The following is a 21,913-nucleotide window of genomic DNA, read 5'->3' as shown; positions in this document are numbered from 1 at the left end:
TCTTCAAGTTATTTTTTTTCCATAGGAATTTTCCCCATACATTTTACAGTCCATAGTACACAGTCTAAAGCCACAGTGAACTATGATTACATCCATTTCATCTTTACAATGTGCAAAATCCTCCTGGGAACAGGTTGACAGTGGTATAACAACAAAAATATTGGTAGAGAATGTCAGCAAAACTAAACAAAAGAAAAATAACTTCATAAGTGTGTATAACCAGACACGTGGAAGCAGAAATTGGTCCCTTATTCCCTTGTATGTAGGCTGACCTTCACTCAGACCAGCTATACTGATATAACGATTGAAATTATACGAATGACAATCTGTCAGTGGTTTAAACCATGATTCCCCCTCTTTTTACCACCCGTCCCCAAAACAGAATAAAGTTCTAAAGAATAGAATTCAACACAAAACACAGTCGTCCGCGACATACCGCCATTTTCATGGCTGTTTGACTGCATCAATGGGAGACGCAAGAAAAACTGGCTACAGTTAAAAATCGCTTAACGAATGAGCATACATTAAGAGCGCATTTTTAGCCATGGGTTAAGAAATCAAGTTAAGAATCAAACCTAGGCCTTATGTAAAAGGACAAAACAAAAACTACTAAGGCCATTAACACAACAGGGGAAAAAAACATTCAGCTGGATTTTGCAGGCCGGGTGGTTTCAAGTCACACATACATTTACACACGCATACGTAGTCATACATTGAGTGAACAAAACATTAGGACTGCCTGCTCTTTCCATGACTGACCAGGTGAAAGCTATGATTCCTTATTGATCTCACTTGTTAAATCCACTTCCATCAGTGTAGATGAAATGTTCAAGAAGGATTTTTAAGCCTGGAGACAATTTGAGACATGGATTGTCTATATGGGTGCCAGTCAACTTGACAACTGTGGTATGCATTGGGCCAGCATCCCTGTGGAACGCTTTCGACACCTTGTAGAGTCCACACCCCGACGAATTGAGGCTGTTCTGAGGGCAAAAGGAGGTGCAACTCAATATAGGAAAGTGTTCCTAATGGTTTCTACACTCAGTGTATATCCCACTTCACTTTACTCAAGCCTCGCTTTGAAGAGGTTCAACCAGTGTTTCATTTCCTCACAAAGACAAACATTGACACACGCCCGCCACAATGAGAAAGGTAAAAGCCACCTTTTAAAACCAACACAATTCGTCCCTGATTATGTACACATTGATTCTCCTATCATAAACAAGCGGCCTCTCTCAAGGACCTTGATCTAGAAGTTAAACTGCTTTAATATGTTCTCTTGCTCTGCTATTGACAAAGCTTCGCTTTACAGGCTTAGCCTAGTCCAGGTCTGAATAAACATTCTCCATTCACAAGGACAAATCGCTAAATGCTTCACTTGATTAAAAAGATTAAAACTGAAAATAACAAATAAAAAAAAGGGAGAAAATGACAAAAAAGGATGATGGCATGGAAGCAAACAGGATAAGTTCATGATATAGTGATAGAATGACAGACGGTGATAAGGAGGAGAAGAGGAGGGCATTGATGGAGTTGGGGCGGGGTGGATCAGTCGAGTGTGGGGTCAGGGTCAGAGGAGCAGCCCAGGGGGGTCAGCGTGGTGGGGAACATCAGCACCTTGGCCTGCATGAAAGACAGGTCTGGTAGCCCTGCAATCACCTTCAACGTCTCCTCACTTAGGTTCTCCTCTTTCCGGGGCTTTCTGCAGAATCAGAGAGAAGGAGAGGGACACCATTTTTATTGGAGAGCACACACACACACTGTATCCCAAATAGCACAATATTCCCTTTGTGGAGCACTAGATTTGACCATGGTGCAAATGGAATAGGGACACATTCCTTCATCCTTCCCCCTTCACTAAATTAATGAGCCACAGTCAGATTCTAAAATGGGCTTTGCCCCTTTCTCATGTGTCTTTCCTCTTTCCTCACCACCTTCTCGAGACACATTGGAGAAGGTCAGAGGGGAGAAAAAGGGGACACGAGGATTCAAGGAAAGAGAATTGAGAAAGCCAAGATGTAGCAAGCGCTCTCTGGCTGATAATACAGATGTGTTTGTCTCGCCCCCATATACATCCTGTCTGCAGGATAAGGGATAAGGCACTGGCCTCCTAAGCCAGGGATTGTGGGTTCGTGTTCCATCTGGGGTGGACTATTTTTAGGGCTCCCGAGTGGCGCAGCGGTCTAAGGCACTGCATCCCAGTGCAAGAGGCGTCACTACAGTCCTTGGTTCAAATCCAGGCTGTATCACATCCGGCCGTGATTGAGAGTCCCATAGGGCGGCGCACAATTGACCAAGCGTCGTCCGGGTTTGGCCGGCATTGTAAATAAGAATTAGTTCTTAACCGACTTGCCTAGTTAAATAAAAAGGGTCAATAAAATGTTTAAAATGTAAGGGGTTCCGACAGTGACGTTAGAAAATCTGTCTCTATCTAGTAGACCAACAGTTTCAAAGGGTCCCCACTAGAATGTGGTTAAATTAAAGTCATTCCAGCCCTGCATGTCTAGAAATACCAGGGTTGCTTGTGTTCACCATTTAACTAACTTTTGACTTAAAAAGTATCAACTCTAACTAACGTCAAATATATTAACGTTATCCTCTTTATAGCATCATTGCTTACCCAATTACTGCACACTGATCTGGTACTCCCTGTATATAGCTCCAATCTATTGTGCATTTTTATTCCTTGTGTTACTACTTCATTGTTTAAACTCCGCATTGTTGGGAATGGCTCGTAAGCAAGCATTTCACTGTAGTCTACACCAGTTGTATTCGGCGCATGTGACAAATAAAACTTGATTTCATGTTTGGGAGTGAGATGTTGGTTGTGTTAGATTTGTATTGTTTTGCTATTCTCATCTCCAAGGGGTGCAATTGACTCTGGCCACATCCCAAATGGCACCCTATTCCCTTTATAGTGCACTACTTTTGGTCAACGGTAGTGCACTATAAAAAAAAAAAAAGGGAAGAGGGTGCCATTTATAATATATGCCATTTAGCAGACGTTGTGATCCAAAGTGACTTCGTCATGCATGCAGGCATGTGCGCAGATAGCGTGTGCCCGAGCACCTGCCCCCCTTTTCCCTCCCCACTCGCCAATTGCCCTTTTATTTCGTTTTTGAACCCACCTCCCCAAGTCGCTGTGACGTCGTCAAGTTCGCCACCCCGTTTTAGGACTATAATTTCCTCTTCGTTTTTGTGCAAATGTGTCTCCACTCACCTAGTCCTAAGCTATTGATGGATTCAAGACAAGGTCATTTGTATTAATCTCTGATGCTCAGTTTAATAGCCTGTCAATTCAATCATTTGTGCGGTATTAAAAAAGATTTTGCCACCAGCCATTTAAAATGATGTAGAATTGCATGAAATGTGTTAATAAAGAAGGCACATCTCCCAGACCCTAGTCTACTATAAATGGTCCCCATGTGTGCAACTTCTGTAAGCTCCTCGACTGCTCTATACCACTACGTAAATGCAATGATACGCAGGCAATACTTTAAACATAAAAAAGGTTTAAAAAATAAATATATAATGCGCTCTGGTACCTCAGAGCCCCCCGCACTCACTTTTTGTTCCGGCACCTCCCAATTTACAAATTAAGTACTGAACACAGGTAGTCTAGATTCTAACTAAGCGCCATATACTAAAATATCCACACAAGCCACTAGCCAGCCAGCCATTTATCATGAGTTAGAAAATTATGAATATTAGGCTTTATTATGAAGTTATTAGGAGTAATGAAGTTAAATCACAATGAGTAAAATAATAATTGAGCTGCCAAACTACAAAATGTACACCAATCATCAACGATCAGCTGATTGGGAAAAGAGTGTGGGCTATGTCAATCATGTCTGTAGGAGGAACTGCAAGTAGCTTGCTTAAAAATGTGCGCTACAGAGGCAGTTAGTATGTTACGAATTTCAGGATATGATTTATTAATGTAGATTTTTTTTTTTAAGGGGGGGATTTTCATTTTGAGCACCTTCCCCCTGAAAGATTTTTGAGGAGCAGTAATAGACCAACCTGGTAGAGGTGCTGGTCTTCTCCATAGTAGACATAAGGCGGGCAAAGGCATCAGCCACACGGGTCCCAGAGCCACTGGGGTCCAGTTTAGCGGTGGTTAGCTCATACAGCTCCGGGTCCACACCTAACCACACAAACACATTATATTGGATATGTCCCAAATGGCAGCCTATCCCCTATATAGTGCACTACTTTGGTCAAAAGTAGTTGAGACACATACATGGTCTACTAGTCCACTCAGAACAAGGGAGGGGGATGCACTTTATTACACTTCAGTGTAGCCAATTCCCAGATATTTTGGTAGATATTCTGATTCAGTTGGTAATATAAACACAGAAAAAACAAAACCTTGATTTAGTGAGGTCAGTATCTAAAAGCGAAGACCAGAAGACATCTAAAACAAATAGAAGAGAAAACTGAGTATGGCAGAGGCTCTTTAATAATTATCATTCCTCGCATCATCCTTCAGTCCTTGCCTCTTTCCCAAAACTCATTTGGAGAAGATCCAAGCTTCCTCCTCTCTGACCTCCCCCAGTGCATTTTGACAGAGGTAAGAGGAATCGGGGAAAGAATAAGGCCTTATCCCAAATGGACTCCTAGACCTCTACACTCTGTGAAGATCCATGAGGATTCAATCGGTGTAAGCCATATATGATAGTAGGTCAACCTTGCCTTACGATCAGATAGGTGGAATTATCTCTGTATTGTTTTACCGCTATTACAATCCTCTCCGGTCTCTGCATAGGGTGTAGAGGGAAACAGTCCATTTGGGATTCAGACAAATTTATGAAACAAATAATCTGGCAGTCAGGGGGTTAGAGTTTCCTGTGCTGACCTGGGATGGAGGTGGAGCTGCTAGGGCCAGAGTCCTCCACGGGCCCAAAGAAATCGAGGTTGAGCAGAGACGAGCCTCCGCTCGCTTGACATTCAACATAGCGGACAGGCAGACCGAGGCGGCAGTGGGTTATAACACAGAGAAGAAGTCAGGAAAGAGACGCACTTAAAAGACATGCAGCTGAGCTGGTCATTATTGTTAGTTCCAAAGAAAGAGCACAGGGTTCGTGTTCAGTAGGCACGAAAGGTTTGAAAACATTTTGCGACTGAAAAAATAAGAAACTCCAGGAGTTTCTTAAATCCAGGTAGTCCCTCTGTTTTATTCCATTTGATGCCTAATGAACATGACCCAGGGCAAGCTAACTGACGTAGCTGTGTTAATGAGAAAATACTGTGAGATTCTATCTACAGGTTAATGAAAAATCTGCATTGACATGTTGAAGTATGAATGGCATCATGGCTTTGTAGCATGAACCGTGCAGAACAAATTATTTTGCAATTTAGCTAAATGATTTGTTGCTAACAAAAGGCATAAGGAGAAGATTTGATGAGATAAATATATTTTATGCATCTGGATATGACAAGTGAAATCAGAAATGGTCCAATATGGCAGTGAAATACACAAAAACGTGGCGCATGTGGATAAGAATTGTCTGTAATCTTATACTATAGTCTTTAAAACATGATTCACGTAACGCTGTGTAAAACTATAACATGTAATGACCGATGGTTGATGAAATAAACATAAAATGAGGTTGTCCAATGGAAGACAGCAGGCAAAAACAGGTCTAGGCTGCTTGTGTGTTTGGACAAAACAGATGGAGTGGTGGAAAAAAGGAATAGACTAGCTCTGGATAGAGCCAATGGGGACAATTCATTATCTCAGCAGGTGGTTTGGGGGAGGGACCTACCGTCCAGGGGGTTAGTAAGGCCACTGCTGCTCCAGTCAAACTGGACGGGCGGGAGCACTTCCTGGTGAGGAGGAAAAAAACAAGCTCAGAAGAGGGTGGTGACACTCGGTAAAAGTGAACAGCTTTGTCAACAGGTGATTCGCCTGTGCAGGTGGTCAGGAAGCCTGCTAATGGTCTGCTTCTATCCCAGGAGGTTAGTAGCAACTTCATTAGGGAGGACGGGCTCGAGGAATCAGTGGAACGGTATCAAATACATCAAACACTTGACCTTCCATTCAATCTGTTCCAGTCATTAATATGAGCCATCCTCCCCTCAGCAGCCTCCACTGGCTTCTACCCTTACAACAACTCAGCAGTCGAAGGTTGAGTTCCTACCAGACTACATTGCAGACCGATGCCATATCTTACAACGCCTGGATAGGTATTTAACAAATCAGCTTACCACTTCATGGGCCCGTTTCTCTGCCAAGGCCTTGCTGACGCTTGCCAAATATTACAATGCCCGGATAGGTATTTTATGTATCAGCTAACCAACATCATATGGTATAGCAATCTATCAGTCGATGACACAGTCGAAGATGTGCTTTAAGAAAGTTAACCATTTTCACCGTACTGTCCAAAACGTCTTTCAAGATGTCAGGCATTCCCTTGGCAGCAAGAGCCTCTCGGTGGATGCTGCAGTGTACCCAAGTGACGTCGGGAGCAACTGATTGCACGAGTGTTACCACTCCACTATGTCTCCCTGCCATGGCTTTTGCGCCATCAGTACAGATACCAACACATCTTGACCACCAAAGTCCATTTGACATCACAAAGCTGTCCAGTACTTAAAATATCCTCTCATGTTGTCCTGGTTTCCAGAAGAGGGTGTCTTCCTTAATTGACCCCCCCATAAACGTAATGGACTGTGCCAGGCCTGCCAGGCCTGCCACGTCTTTTGACTCATCCAGCTGTAAACGCATATAATTCACTGGCTTGTATGCGACACAGTAATTGTTTCAAAACATCTCCTGCTATGTCACTGATGCGTCGTGAAACAGTGTTATTTGGAGGCATTGTCTGTATAGTTTTTTTTGGCCCATTGTCCCAGCCATATCCACAACAGCAAGAAGAAGGAAGTCCTCCACAATAGCATGGGGCTTGCCTGTCCTAGCCACTCAGGAGCTCACCATATAAGACGCTTCTAGCCCCTTCTTATTAATGGTACCTGTTGCTTTTATACGTCTTCATTCAAAAGTTGTCTTTATTCTCACTCTAAAAACTCCCATAGGCTTATTTTTCAAATTGTCATGTTTAGTTTCTAAATGTCTGTGCAATAGTGAAGGTTTCTCGCGAGAGAATAACGGTTAATGTGATTGGATGTTAATTATTTGACATTGTGTTGTTATTTCACTGAACACTAGATGGTTTCATTTTATTTTTGGCAGTGAAACGAGGCTACTCAGGCGAGAAAAAAACATCACCCAAATGTATAGACCCGTTGGAAAATATAAATGTACTATTCGAAAATGTGAAGAATAAAGAAAATATGTATCTCATTTTTATTTGGCGTAACCCCGACGGCATTGCACGTACCCAAGTTTGGGAATACCTGATCTAGCCAAATAATTTATCCAACTTGTTTGAAAAGCACCTCAGGTTCTACATTAGACCAATTACTGTAGAACACATACAAACACTCTATAATCATTGTATACAGTTGTGACATTTGGCCTTACAGTCAATACAGCAGTGGAGGCTGGTGGGAGGAGCTATAGGAGGACGGGCTCATTGTAAAGGTTGAAATGGAATAAAGGGAACAGAGTCAAACATGTGGATTGACACTGTTCCATTTATGCCATTCCAGTCATTACAATGAGCCCGTTCTCCTATAGCTCCTCCCACCAGCATCCTCTGCAATACAGTATACACCACCAGGGATCTCCAACCCTGTTCCTGGAGAGCAACCCTCCTCTAGGTTTTCGCTCCAACCCCAGTTGAAACTAACCTGGTTCTACTGATCAATCAATCAATTATTAGAATCAGGTGTGCTAGATTAGGGTTGAAAACCTACACTATGGTAGCTCTTCAGGATCAGGGTTGGAGTGCCCTGGTATATACTCATACGACTACCGATGAGAAGAAATGCATCTAAAAGGCCTGAAAAAAAAGCACAAAATATAAAAAGATCAAAATTCCAAACATTGTGCCCCAAAAGGATCATAGTGATTCAATGTAGGAGTCCAACCTGGGCTGTGTCTGGTGGACTAGTGCTTATGATCTCTGCTGGGGCCACTGGAGGTACTTGTTGTGCTATGGACGTGATCATCTCTGCCGCTGATATGGGTTTTACTGGCTCTTTGGTGGGTTCCAGCATGCCCTAGGTAACAGAGAGGCAGGGTTACATCGTAAACATACTAAATACTGGTATGTGTATAGGGTTGAACAATTCTGGTTAAAACCTGTTGTAACCATGTTGTAACCGTAGGACGTGTCAGTAAAAAACATTTTGCAACCAGATAACAAAAATGTCACCAGAATCTTTTCAATTTTATAATCCCCGAGTTGTCTCTTTCCTCCGTTTCCTCGAGAAGGGCAAAAACAATTGAGGGACCAAGTGGGTGGTTGAAGGGGGAGATGAATACATCCTTGCAGCGTATAGTTAACTCACCAGGCTGGCAGCATACATTGGAACTATCACTGGCTGCTTCTTCTGACCTGTGAAAAGCTATGGGGAAACACAGAACACATTTCACAATCATTCCTCCTCTCTCTGCTGCAAATAAGTCTTAAACAACCTTTTTCCATTTGACAGACAAAAAGTTAAAACATTCTCGCAATACATCTGAAATACAATCACGGTTAGTGTTTTTTCTCTCACAGAGCCATTAATAAAAAAGGACAAGGTCACAGAAAGGGGGAGAATGGCATGTCCCAAATGGCACCCTATTCCCTATATCACCTTGTGCTCTGGTCAAAAATAGTGCACTATATAGGGAATAAGGTGCCATTTGGGATACAGACAATGTGATGACTTCTGACTGGCTGCAGAACTCACAATGTTCCTAATGTCGATGCCCAGGGAGCAGAGTAGTGTCTTGTTGCTGTGTGAGCCGCCCCACTGGTGCCGCAGGCCAAATGCCTCGTGGATGTCCAGCAGTTGCCTCCACAACACGTCCCCGTCGGCCCTGTAGCAACGGACACCGATGACAAAGCAGGAACAAAAAAATATGTCATAGTAGTACGCAAATATTCTTGACTGCATAGTATACACAGTAACAGTATATTTCTGCTGTATAAAAAAAAGAGAGCAGACCAGAGTCTTTCTGTGTATTGATGAGATTGTGTGTAGTTATGGGATATTAGGGTCGACACGATACTAGCATGCCGATACTCGTTGACATCATGGCAAGGAAACAAAACATGAAGCGGTTTAATTGCTTTAGGAAAACAGCCCTAATGCTGGAAACAAACATTATGTTGTCATCCAGTCACATCTGTTTGTTTTCCAATATTTTACATACAGCAAGTTATGGATCAAGGAGTTTGGCCTGCTTCGTGTTTTCATTTTTGCCACAGAAAAAAATATTGCAATACTGGTATCGTCCCAGCCCTAATTAAAAAAGGGGGGTATTTCTCTCACCCATTGTCTGGCACACCGCTCATCATTTCATGCTCTTCCTGCTGTAACCTCACAGGAGGCTCCAGCAGGGTTTTGAGGGAGACCACCTCCACCCTCACCTGCGGAGCAGGTGCGTCGGGGAAAATCTCCAGAAAAAGCTTCTCCAGCCGACTGCACAGCGCCACCTGGTATAACAAACACATGATAACGACCAACATTGTTGAATCAGACACTGGTTCAGTGATATAACAAACACTTAATAACAATCAATATGGTTGATTAAGATACGGGTTGAATAAGTCTTCTGTTATCACGTGTGGCAGATGGCAGTTAGCCTGCATTGCTGGACTGGAGATGCACAATAAAATAGACAGCTCAGATATTCATGTCTGTTTCGATAGACAATAAAGCTGTATTCTATTATGTCCGAACAATGACCGACACTGACGTGATTCAATCGACACATTTCAAATCTTTAATAAATTGGAGCGCTCGACTCCAATAGCAAGGACAAGGAGGGGCATTGTTAAATGGTATGTACTTGAAAAGGTGGAATTCCCTGCCTGGTCACATTCCTAAGGGAGAGCAGGTGTACGGCTCTCTACAACTCTAGTGATAAACGTCACGAGAGCGTCAGAATTTCCCTAAGTGTCATTGAGCATACTTTTCCTGGATAGTACAATACAACAACATTCAATAGGGCACCTTCGATTAGTGTAAGGGGGGTTTTTAAAACACCACTACTTTCCTGTCAAGTATGCTACATTTCTGAATGCTACAGAGATGGTTCAGAATCAAAGTTGCGTGATGAGTTCTCTTGCCTTTAGCTGAGAGGCGTAATATGTTATTGTGGTGCGCAGGAGAACCCGAGTTCAAACCCTGAGTGGTCATACTCGCACAGAAAAACTTACAGATTCACTGTCTCTTCTACTGATCTGATGGCTGCTGGATGAACGGACTGCTACAGGTTCACTCTCCTGCCACTCGTCTTCACCCGTTTCCAAAGGAGCATTGGCGGTCGGCTCCTCTCCAAATGCAGCCCAGGAATTTCCCTCCCCTTGACCCTGTACAGGCTCATCAAAGGCATTCCAACCAGCATCTGGATCAGGGTCCGCACCAACAAGAGCTGAGCTAAAGTCGGCAAAACTGTTGTTGCTGGGAAAATCCGCAAACTTCCCCCCATCTTCATTCTCAATTGCCTTCCCACCACCAATGTGGCTGTTGGGGGCGTCAAATTCACCAAAGTCTTTGTCGTGGTCCACTAGTTCCTGTGTGGGAGGTGCAGGTTGTTCCTCTAGTTGCAACTCTGGCTGGTCAAAGTCAGCAAAGCCCTGTCCGCTAAAAGAGCCCACGTCCCCGAAGTCTCCAAAGTCACCAAAGTCTTCACCGTCGTCGTCCTCCAGCAGTTGGCTGTGGTCGGCAGGCGTGGCCGTCTCCTCTTGGAGCAGTGGCGAGGGCACAGAGCCCGTCGTGCTGATGTCGCCGTACTCCTCAAGGGCATCCGTGGACAGCAGTCGGCCGAAAGACGTCTCTGTTTCTGTTTCGTTTCCGGACGCAGACTTTTCGTCTGCTTGCTCGCCATTCCCATCCTCATCATCTGTATCGGGCGAACCCCTGTTTTCACTGACACCTGCCTTCTCTTCTTCTGCCTCCTCTTCCGACTGCTCCAAATACACACCGTTCTGGGCGACCAGTTCGTCAATATAAAGTGCCTTGGAGGCAGAATCCTCGCCACAAACCAACTCTTGGGTAGAATCCTCACTACAAACCTCCTCTGTGGCAGAATCCTCACTAACAATCACCTCAGTAGCAGAGTGCTTGTGTGCAAAGTCCGGCTCTATGTTCCTTTGCTCAGAGTTAGCAGTGTCTCTTTGAAAGCCCCCGTCCCCGTTGCTCAAGCCTTCATCAGTGTCTCGAACCTCAGCAAGATGCGATAGAGAATCAGAGCCAGCGATGTCGTTGGATCCAGTTGTAATGGGAGTGTCCCTGACGACGTCCCCTGACCTGATTCCCTGCTCTACATTAGAGTGCTTCTGCTGCCTCTGCTGCTGGCAGGTGTCCTCTGCCAGCCGTTCTTCCCGGTTGCTATTGTCCAAGTTCTCGCTGGTGAGGTTTGTCACCTCGCTGGAGTGTCCTTGAACGTCTACATTAGGAAAAGCAGAGAAATCCGCAAAGTCGTCCTCGGGGCTGCTGGGAGGGCAGTTGTCGGCACACTCTGTGGTGGTTCCTTTCTTTTTAGAGCGGTTCGAATTCTGCAAAGATGGGATTCCCTCTATTTCAAAAGTCACAAAGCCGTTGGTCAGAACTTCCGGGACCCCACCATTGCAGTCGACAGGCTTGTCTATGTTGTCAGTCTGACCCCTCCCAGATTTGTCCAAGGAGGTAGAATGATTATTGGCTCGAGTGTGGTCGGCAAGCTTTTTTAACTCCTCCACATTCACAGTTCTCTCCAAAGGGCTGTCGTACTGACAGCCTCCCGGCACAACACCATTTGACTTGGAGTTGGCGTGCTTGACCACGGGACCTCTTCCCACGGGACCTGAACTGAGGTTTGACAACCTAACCACCCCTCCATTGTTGAGGAGTTCAGGTGGTGAAGTGGCAGCCAAGGCTGGGGTCTGATTGAAGGTCGCTGGGGTGTCAAACTCATTGAAGCTGGTGCTGGTCGGAACTCCAGAGAAGCCCCCAAAGTCCCCAAACTCCTCGTCCTCTTCCTCAGCTCCGTCCTCCATTGGGGGTGGGGAGGAGGAGTACATGCGGATCACGTCCGGCTCCATGGTCCTAAAGCTGTCACACTACGCCTTGAGGTTACACCTAGAGAGTGAAGACACTAGTTAGTGTGACCAAACAATGAAGGGCATATAAATGCTAGAAATTACACTATTTCCCTCTTAAAAACACATTTCTGAAGGCTAAACGGTCAGAATTTACAAAACGACAATGTGATAGCCTACAGACCTAGAAGCGGTCTCTGGGGGAGTCTAGGATCTTGGCTGTTTTCTTTGTCTGGTGTGTTGCTTCAGCCTTAAACCCAAATTAAATTACCAAAGCTCTCCAGACTAAGAGTGGACAGATTGTTTTCAAATTGACAGTAATTAAGTGATAATGGTGAAGTGGTGTTGTGATGTAGAAAAGGCCTGAAAGGCAATGTTGAGAACTCATTTCTTATGACCTACCTAAATAGTAACAAATGAGAACTGAAAATGAGCCACAATTTATTTTATCAGTACAAATATTTGTTGTGTTAATCTAAACTGGCCTAATTACTTCAACCAATGAACTTTGTACCCAATTTGTGTTCGCATTGACCTAAGCGTTGTGTGTGTGTAGTATTTGTATATTGACATAGGCCCGTCAAGATATGTAGAATGCCTCCTTTTGAAATATTAGATTTAGAGCATAGGCCTAGGCGTGTTGTGCCTCCAGGTGTGATCCATTTCTTTGTCCAGCTGTGATCCATTTCCTTGACAATTTTGAATCAATCACTAAACCAGACATAGGGCATAGAATATTGATGTTCTTTTTGGATGCTCAAGGCTGAACTTGCACACTGCACTTATAAGCCCACAGTGTGCTTTACTCGCATCCAGACTAGAGCTCTGAAAGTACAGTTCTGAGTCAAAACTGGACACAAATATGGACATGTTTCAGAACAGAGAATTCATGCCCACGAAGCCTTGACTAGATATCTTAGGCCTAGTAAGCCTTGCCATGAAACCATGGAAGGCATTTGAAACATTGTTAAATCTCTAGGCTACTTGAAGTGGCGTCTGATACTGTGTATTGACAGCAAGATGGCATTAAAGACAAATGATCTGATATGATAGCTATTCACAACAAATAACACTGCCTATTGCTTTATTATGGGCTCTGTGATTCCATGATATGGTATGTGTTATAATATGTTGTATCATAAACATTCATAATGCAACATGAATCTCTTTATAATACAACATTGTTAACTAATTGACACATCAGAAACAGGTGTCCTCCAACCCCATGTCTTGTCCAGTTAGTTATTCATTCACCAAATTAGACTGTCTGTCAACAAGCCTAAAACTGACAGATCACTATCTAGAAACCTCTGGGTAAGCTAAACAAAGAAAGCACGCAACCCTCCCTATGATAATTTGTTGCCGACTACCCACAACCTAGCTATTTAGCTACATTTTAGCCGAGCAAAGATAGGTAGCTAGCTAGCAACTGGAAGCAAGTTAGTTGCTAACCAAATAGCTCACGTTAACCAGATAGTTAACTAGCTAACTGAATAAATCATGTTGATTATGCTAACAGATAAATCACCATACGTGCCATCCAGGCTTAGGCTAGAACGGAAAACAGGCCATGGCTGGCATACACCGTACTCTCCATCAGCTGGGGAGGGCAGGGGGATAGCTAGCTAGCTGGCTGGTAGCTAGTTAGCCGAGATACGTAGCCTGTGTATTTAGCTACCACTAGCCAGCACAAATGGCGTAGCTAGCAAGCTAATAACAACAACAACCTGGTAGCATATGCGAATGGATAGCTAACTAGCAATAGGCTAAATTATTATGAAAATATTTTTTCTACATTGATTCGATATGAGGACAGGAGTGACAAAGTACCTAACTAGCTAGGTAGGTAGTTATGATGCTAGCTAGCTTACTAATACACTGACATTTGTAGCTAACGTTAACTGTTAGCTAGCTATCTATGAAGTTGTCCTCCCGTCTCTCGCTAGCTTGCTTTAGCTAGTCTCATCGTATCCGGGTTGGTTGACAGTGTACCAATAAACATTTCGGCATACCTTAAGATCTTGACCATTCATTCCCATGGTTCAGATGAAGTGGACACTTGTCAGACTTAAAACAAGACAGCAAAGTGGTTTCGCTCTGACTTAGAAAACTAGATTGAGTCAGCCGGTTATGATGATCCTACTTTGGCCCCTTCTCTCTCCGAATATTACCCAGCATGCAACAAGAGCTTCTGGTTTTTCCACTGCTTGAGAAGCAGAGCATACTAGAGTTCATGAACAAGCGGAGAACAGTCTGCATCCAAAATCCATCGGCACTGGCTGTAGTATTACTGAGTAGTAGTTAATGGTGGAAAAAGTACCCAATTGCCATACTCGAGTAAACGTTAAGATACCTTAATAGAAAAGTACTCAAGTAAACTGGGGGCTTCTTTTAGGTCAGTTAGAAGAGTGAGCCATCACTTGGTCTCCCATTCAAGCAGCTGGTCAACTGAGCAGCGAAAAGATACTGTACTGCGTACTTCTCTTTTGGTCTATAATAATCCTCAATCATTTTAATTTGAAACAATCCACAATCCAAATTTCCCAAATTAACTGATTCATCTATGACACATGGCTCTTGATTAAAATATTTTAATTGAAAATGTATAGGCCACTGAAAGAGCTTCTCAACATACACAGACATTGTCAAGCATCAAGGCGAGGGAATAGAAAATCACCATTCTACTCTTTAATAATAACCTGTGCCCCTACAATATAATCTACTGGCATAGTTCATGAATGTATTGTAAATATGCCATGATTCAAAAGAAACTATTTAATTATTGCAGAACTGAAAGGTCATCTTGTAAACATAATACTCCACATAATTATTAACATTTACATTACATTACATTTAAGTCATTTACGACTTCATAACCATTCAATGTTGCATTCAATTATTCATTTCCAATCACACTTAAATATTATATCATACTGAAATATGTAGTCTGTTGTAGTTATAAGTTAATCAATATTAGTTAACCAATATATAATCAAAATGTTCTCAAATAAAGGACACACTATGTCCTTTATTTAAATGCCATTCCCATCCAGTGGTTTCCCCTTGCGCCTGTCTGGTTCATGGTTTTGACCATTCTGCCTACCCTGTTCCTTGTCCTACCACAATGGATTATTTGACCTCTGCCTACCCTGAGACTGCCTGCCATTCGGTACCTTTGGGACTCTAATCTGGATTACTGACTTCCGGTTGATCTTTCGTTTTGCCTGCCCCCTGTTCTAGTAATAAACGTTTGTTACTTCAACACTGTCTGCATCTGGGTCTTCCCTAAAACATGATACTGGAAGCCTTTCTATTTCATGACCATCTCAAACCAACAGCACTCAATACCATGAAAAAATAAATAAATCACAACTAACAGAAATAGGTAGGCTATATTTTATAGAAAATCAGAAGACAGAACATTGCTGCGCAATCCATTTTGTCAGCTAAGGCTCAAAGAGGCTAAGAAACGCAGTAGTTCACAATGGAAGAAACAACGAGAGGGGAGGAGGTTCAGCCATATTGTTGTATTGTGAGTATTAAATCATGTGTTACCTTCTTGAACCTGAACGACACCTGACACTTTATTTCAGTGTTCTCAAAACGTGCTTAATCCTATGAAACAATATTACTTGTTTCTGTTTATTCTTATGTAAACCTAACCCTATGCTATAACCACATTAGAACCTTCTGTATATTATAATCATAGCCCTCTGCTATAAATTGTAGGATTCAGTGGCACTATCAAAGGGTGGAGTACAAAGATGAGCCACTGAAAAAGAAATGAAGATCCTCCACATACCAGGAAAGGTTGATCCTCGATGAAGGGGAAGTAGGGATGGGCTTCTCAGCGTAGCCCCAGGTGCCTGAAACACAAGGCCCTTGCGTAGGAACTAGCAGTCCTCGAACTTGGCAAAGAGCTCCAGTGCCACGTCAGTGGGAGGAGCCTCCTCCACTGTGCCACACCCACAGGCCAGACTGATGTCAAAGCTGGGTAGCCTTAGAAAGGGTAGTTAGTCTAAGTCTTATGTAATTTGTTTATATCTACAATACTTACTGACCTTGTACAAAGTGGACATTGACACTTCCATCCTCCCAACTCATTTTCCCACTCCACATGGCAATGGAATTCCAATACAACTTAGAGCAGGTTTTTTCTAAGGTACATCAAGATAATAAATATTATTTGTAGCTGAGCTAACTAGTATCTAATAAGCAGTGCCGATTTTAGCATGTAAATCTTGGTAGGGAACCCCCCCCAAAATGTGGGATGCATACCAGCAAAGCCACTACACAACACAACACTAAACAATACATTAATTGCACTATAACGGTGACAAACGGTGCCCACAAACTGTTAGGGCCTACATAAAGCTGTCCCAACACATTAACACGGCTACAGTGCCTTGCGAAAGTATTCGGCCCCCTTGAACTTTGCGACCTTTTGCCACATTTCAGGCTTCAAACATAAAGATATAAAACGGTATTGTTTTGTGAAGAATCAACAACAAGAAGGACACAATCATGAAGTGGAACGACATTTATTGGATATTTCAAACTTTTTTAACAAATCAAAAACTGAAAAATTGGGCGGGCGTGCAAAATTATTCTGCCCCCTTAAGTTAATACTTTGTAGCGCCACCTTTTGCTGTGATTACAGCTGTAAGTCGCTTGGGGTATGTCTCTATCAGTTTTGCACATCGAGAGAATTTTTTCCCATTCCTCCTTGCAAAACAGCTCGAGCTCAGTGAGGTTGGATGGAGAGCATTTGTGAACAGCAGTTTTCAGTTCTTTCCACAGATTCTCGATTGGATTCAGGTCTGGACTTTGACTTGGCCATTCTAACACCTGGATATGTTTATTTTTGAACCATTCCATTGTAGATTTTGCTTTATGTTTTGGATCATTGTCTTGTTGGAAGACAAATCTCCATCTCAGTCTCAGGTCTTTTGCAGACTCCATCAGGTTTTCTTCCAGGATGGTCCTTTATTTGGCTTCATCCATCTTCCCATCAATTTTAACCATCTTCCCTGTCCCTGCTGAAGAAAAGCAGGCCCAAACCATGATGCTGCCACCACCATGTTTGACAGTGGGGATGATGTGTTCAGGGTGATGAGCTGTGTTGGTTTTACGCCAAACATAACGTTTTGCATTGTTGCCAAAAAGTTCAATTTTGGTTTCATCTGACCACAGCACCTTCTTCCACATGTTTGGTGTGTCTCCCAGGTTGCTTGTGGCAAACTTTAAACAACACTTTTTATGGATATCTTTAAGAAATGGCTTTCTTCTTGCCACTCTTCCATAAAGGCCAGATTTGTGCAATATACGACTGATTGTTGTCCTATGGACAGAGTCTCCCACCTCAGCTGTAGATCTCTGCAGTTCATCCAGAGTGATCATGGGCCTCTTGGCTGCATCTCTGATCAGTCTTCTCCTTGTATGAGCTGAAAGTTTAGAGGGACGGCCAGGTCGCTTGCACAGTGCTCCTTGGGATGTTTAAAGCTTGGGAAATCTTTTTGTATCCAAATCCGGCTTTAAACTTCTTCACAACAGTATCTCGGACCTGCCTGGTGTGTTCCTTGTTCTTCATGATGCTCTCTGCACTTTTAACGGACCTCTGAGACTATCACAGTGCAGGTGCATTTATACGGAGACATGACTACACACAGGTGGATTGTATTTATCATCATTAGTCATTTAGGTCAACATTGGATCATTCAGAGATCCTCACTGAACTTCTGGAGAGAGTTTGCTGCACTGAAAGTAAAGGGGCTGAATAATTTTGCGCGCCCAATTTTTTCAGTTTTTGATTTGTTAAAAAAGTTTGAAATATCCAATAAATGTCGTTCCACTTCATGATTGTGTCCCACTTGTTGTTGATTCTTCACAAAACAATACAGTTTTATATCTTTATGTTTAAAGCCTGAAATGTGGCAAAAGGTCGCAAAGTTCAAGGGGGCCGAATACTTTCACAAGGCACTGTATACCTGGCTTTCAGGAGGAGCCTTGTCTGGCAGAGAAACAGTTAATTCAGCCTCATTTGCTGCCTTAAAAAAAAAACATACAGTGGCTTTTTAAAGTATTCACCCCCTTGGCATTTTTCATTAATTAAAATAGATTTTTGGGGTGTTTGTATCATTTGATTTACACAACATGCCTACCACTTTGAAGATAAAATATTTTTTATTGTGAAACAAACCAGAAGACAAAAAAACAAACAGAATTTGAGCATGTATAACTATTCAACCCCCCCCAAAGTCAATACATTGTAGAGCCACCTTTTGCAGCAATTACAGCTGCAAGTCTCTTGGGGTATGTCTCTATAAGCTTGGCACATCTAGCCACTGGGATTTTTGCCCATTCTTCAAGGCAAAACTGCTCCAGCTCCTTCAAGTTGGATGGGTTCCGCCGGTGTACAGCAATCTTTAAGTCATACCACAGATTCTCAATTGGATTGAGGTCCCTGATGGTGCTCTCGGGGTGATGAGAGGTGTTGGGTTTGCGCCAGACATAGCATTTTCCTTGATGGCCAAAAAGCTCAATTTGAGTCTCATCTGACCTGAGTACCTTCTTCCATATGTTTGGGGAGTCTCTCACATGTCTTTTGGCATACACCAAACGTGTTTACTTATTTCTCTCTTTAAACAATGGCTTTTTTTCTGTCCACTTTTCCGTAAAGCCCAGCTCTGTGGAGTGTACGGCTTAAAGTGGTCCTATGGACAGATACTCCAATCTCCGCTGTGGCGCTTTGCAGCTCTTTCAGGGTTATCTTTGGTCTCTTTGTTGCCTCTCTGATTAATGCCCTCCTTGCTTGGTCCGTGAGTTTTGGTGGGCGGCCCTCTCTTGGCAGATTTGTTGTGGTGCCATATTCTTTCCAATTTTAAATAATGGATTTAATGGTGCTCCATGGAAACCCTAATCTGTTTTATAACCCTAATCTGAACTGTACTTCCCCACAACTTCGTCCCTGACCTGTTTGGAGAGCTCCTCTTCATGGTGCCGCTTGCTTGGTGGTGCCCCTTGCGTAGTGGTGTTGCAGACTCTGAGGCCTTTCAGAACAGGTGTATATATACTGAGATCATGTGACAGATCATGTGACATTTAAATAAAGCCCACCTGTGTGCAATCTAACTAATTGTGTGACTTCTGAAGGTAATTGGTTGCACCATATCTTATTTAGGGGCTTCATAGCAAAGGGGATGAATACATATGCACGCACCACTTTTCCATTTTTGTATTTTTTTAAACAAGTCATTTTTTTTCATTTCACTTCACCAATTTGTACTATTTTGTCTATGTCCATTACATGAAATTCAAATATAAATCAATTTAAGTTACAGCTTGTAATGCAACAAAATAGGAAAAACACCAAGGGGGATGAATACTTTTGCAAGGCACTGCAGCTGATATGGCTTGCTTAAACAAATGTGGTTTCTACTGACAATTGAGGTGTACAAACTATGGAATAAAGGAAAGACAAGCGGAAAAGAGGCAATCCGTAATTTCGATTAAGACATTAATGAACGCTCGACGACAGACCTAGTCCATATAACTATTTGTAACAATCAGCACATTCAAATGTACAGTGACAGAATTCAGAACATGGGCTGTTCTTACAGTGTACTCCCTGTACAACAAGTCAGAACCGTAGAATAAATAAAGGGGGCATATAAACAGACAATGAAAGCTCTTACAATAGTCGATGATTACATTTCTCTAAAACAGGTTATAGGCAACATGGGCACCACCAAGTTAGCACAATAGGTGTAAATAATAGGTGAAAATATACACAATTATTAGGGTGAGGCACATTGAATGCTGTTTGGGTCTTTGCGTGTCAAAAAAGATACATCAAATAACACAATTCTATTATAGAATGTTGTGTGTGCTGAATTTGCATGTGCAAGCCAAGCACCACCACTATCAGTAGCACTGTCACAGCTATACAAAAACAGTTGTCAAACAAGCACACACCAGGTGTAACGGCTGGCTGAAGGAGAGGACCAAGATGCAGCGTGGTAAGTGTCAATGTAAGATTTATTCGATAACTGAACACTGAAACACACCGTAAACAAAACAAAAAAACAATCAAAACAGTCCTGTCTGGTAGAGAGACAGAAAACAACTACCCACAACTCAAGTGGTGAAAAACAGGCTGCCTAAGTATGGTTCTCAATCAGAGACAACAATTGCCAGCTGCCTCTGATTGGGAACCATACCAGGCCAAACACATAGAAATGGAAAACATAGAACACAAAACATAGAATGCCCACCCCAACTCACGCCCTGACCAAACTAAAACGGAGACATAAAACAGGAACTACGGTCAGGACGTGACACTAGGCTACGAACGATGTGTTTACAATACTGCGTTGGTGAAAATAGACCAAATTATTAGGGAGAGGCACATGGGCTACTAGCAGCTTACTACACAAAATACACTTAGTATTACTTTCTTAGCTACAGTATACATATCTCCCTTGCATATTATATAATTTACTGTATGCAGCAGCATACAATACATTTTTGGACTCACCTTGTGAAGTTGGCAAAGCGGTCCTTTGTGGGCAAACTTTGTCATCAAAGTCTGGCATTCGCTGGATTTATGGTGGGAACTCTGGAAAGAAAAAACACAGCCACTCCATTGAATTAGCAGGCTAACGTTAGTAGTTGCTTTGCAATGCTTGCAGTTAGCCACTGATTACTTCCAAACGACTCATTGTTGAATTTGCGATTTCCAACTTGTTGTGTAATCTTTATGTCCAATGGCCGATGAGCACCGATATGTTTGATCCATCATTTCTCTTCATATGACAAGGATTAGAAAGGATTTGCCAGTAGATTGCCGACTTGATTCATGATGATGACTGCTAACTAAGATGTTGTTGACATGATCAGTCCAATCAAAGCTACTTTACATATAACGTGATTTGACGTCATTTTTTTATCTGTGGCCAACGACCTTAAGCCTTTTTGTAAGGGCATTTGTAATATAACTCTATGGCAGGACCCAAACGGCTGAAATTTTGGATGTTTACCCTTACTAAGCACTCAAACTCGGCGATGACATACTGTCCCCATGAGTGACAGAACACTGAGCCAATCATGGTGCAATACTCCTATTTTCTGCTGGCTCGCCCCACCACCCCAGAAATCACTGAGCTAGGCTGAAACACCTGCATTTTGGAGCTCAAGAAAACAAAAAAGAGACCATGTGTGTATGCAGATTTATTAACAGAATTATGTATATATTTTTTCCATTGCTTGCAAACTGATATGTGACACGTTTTAATGCCAAAATAACATGCAAAACAGACAAGCCTGAAATTTTATTTATTTATTTATTGCTAAAACTGTGGGACTCAAAACAGGTGAGGTTCTGCCCCACCTGCCCTGAATGACGGGTCGCCACTGCTGATAAAGCATAGTCATGCTCAACCTCCCAAATGGAAACCTTTTCCCTTTATAGTGCACAACTTTTGACCAGGGCTCTGATAGAAATGCATCCTTTGGTTTATTGTGAGTTTCACCAAATTTGAAAAACCAGTTCATCTATTGTACATGGTTATTTGGAGACACCTGGTGAGCGTCATACCTATATCTCATCGAAGGACATCCATGGTTTCTGGGGGTAGTAGGGTTGAGGCTTCCAAGAGTCAACAGGATCAATGATCAGGTCATCTCTGAAACTATCTGTGGACAAGGTAGACATTCACACCCTCAGGTTGACCAGTCCAAGGAGGTTGTGTGTTGGTCCATCGCCAAAAGAG

General features: G+C 42.7%; 1 protein-coding gene across 2 annotated transcripts; it reads right to left on the bottom strand.

Annotated features, from left to right (window-relative positions):
• Positions 1-102: 102 nt before the first annotated feature.
• On the bottom strand, positions 103-14,343 carry LOC118365007 (aftiphilin-like). 2 transcript variants are annotated; one of them, XM_035746887.2, is made up of 10 exons: positions 14,156-14,343; positions 10,281-12,183; positions 9,391-9,554; positions 8,806-8,935; positions 8,419-8,475; positions 7,996-8,127; positions 5,769-5,829; positions 4,859-4,942; positions 4,024-4,147; positions 103-1,702 (listed from the first exon to the last, which is right to left on the bottom strand). In XM_035746887.2, the coding sequence occupies exons 2-10, from the start codon at positions 12,144-12,146 to the stop codon at positions 1,549-1,551; spliced, it is 2,772 nt and encodes a 923-aa protein (XP_035602780.1). In that variant the 5' UTR covers positions 12,147-12,183; positions 14,156-14,343; the 3' UTR covers positions 103-1,548. The 2 variants fall into 2 exon arrangements, with proteins under 2 accessions (XP_035602780.1, XP_035602781.1); XM_035746888.2 differs by lacking the exon at positions 4,859-4,942 and having other exon boundaries at positions 14,156-14,342.
• Positions 14,344-21,913: the final 7,570 nt, after the last annotated feature.

The sequence above is a fragment of the Oncorhynchus keta genome, chromosome 32 (assembly GCF_023373465.1).
Source record: "Oncorhynchus keta strain PuntledgeMale-10-30-2019 chromosome 32, Oket_V2, whole genome shotgun sequence".
Classification (NCBI taxonomy): domain Eukaryota; kingdom Metazoa; phylum Chordata; class Actinopteri; order Salmoniformes; family Salmonidae; genus Oncorhynchus; species Oncorhynchus keta.
The sequence above is the reverse complement of the archived record's forward strand: the minus strand, read 5'-3'. Positions and strand labels throughout refer to the sequence as shown.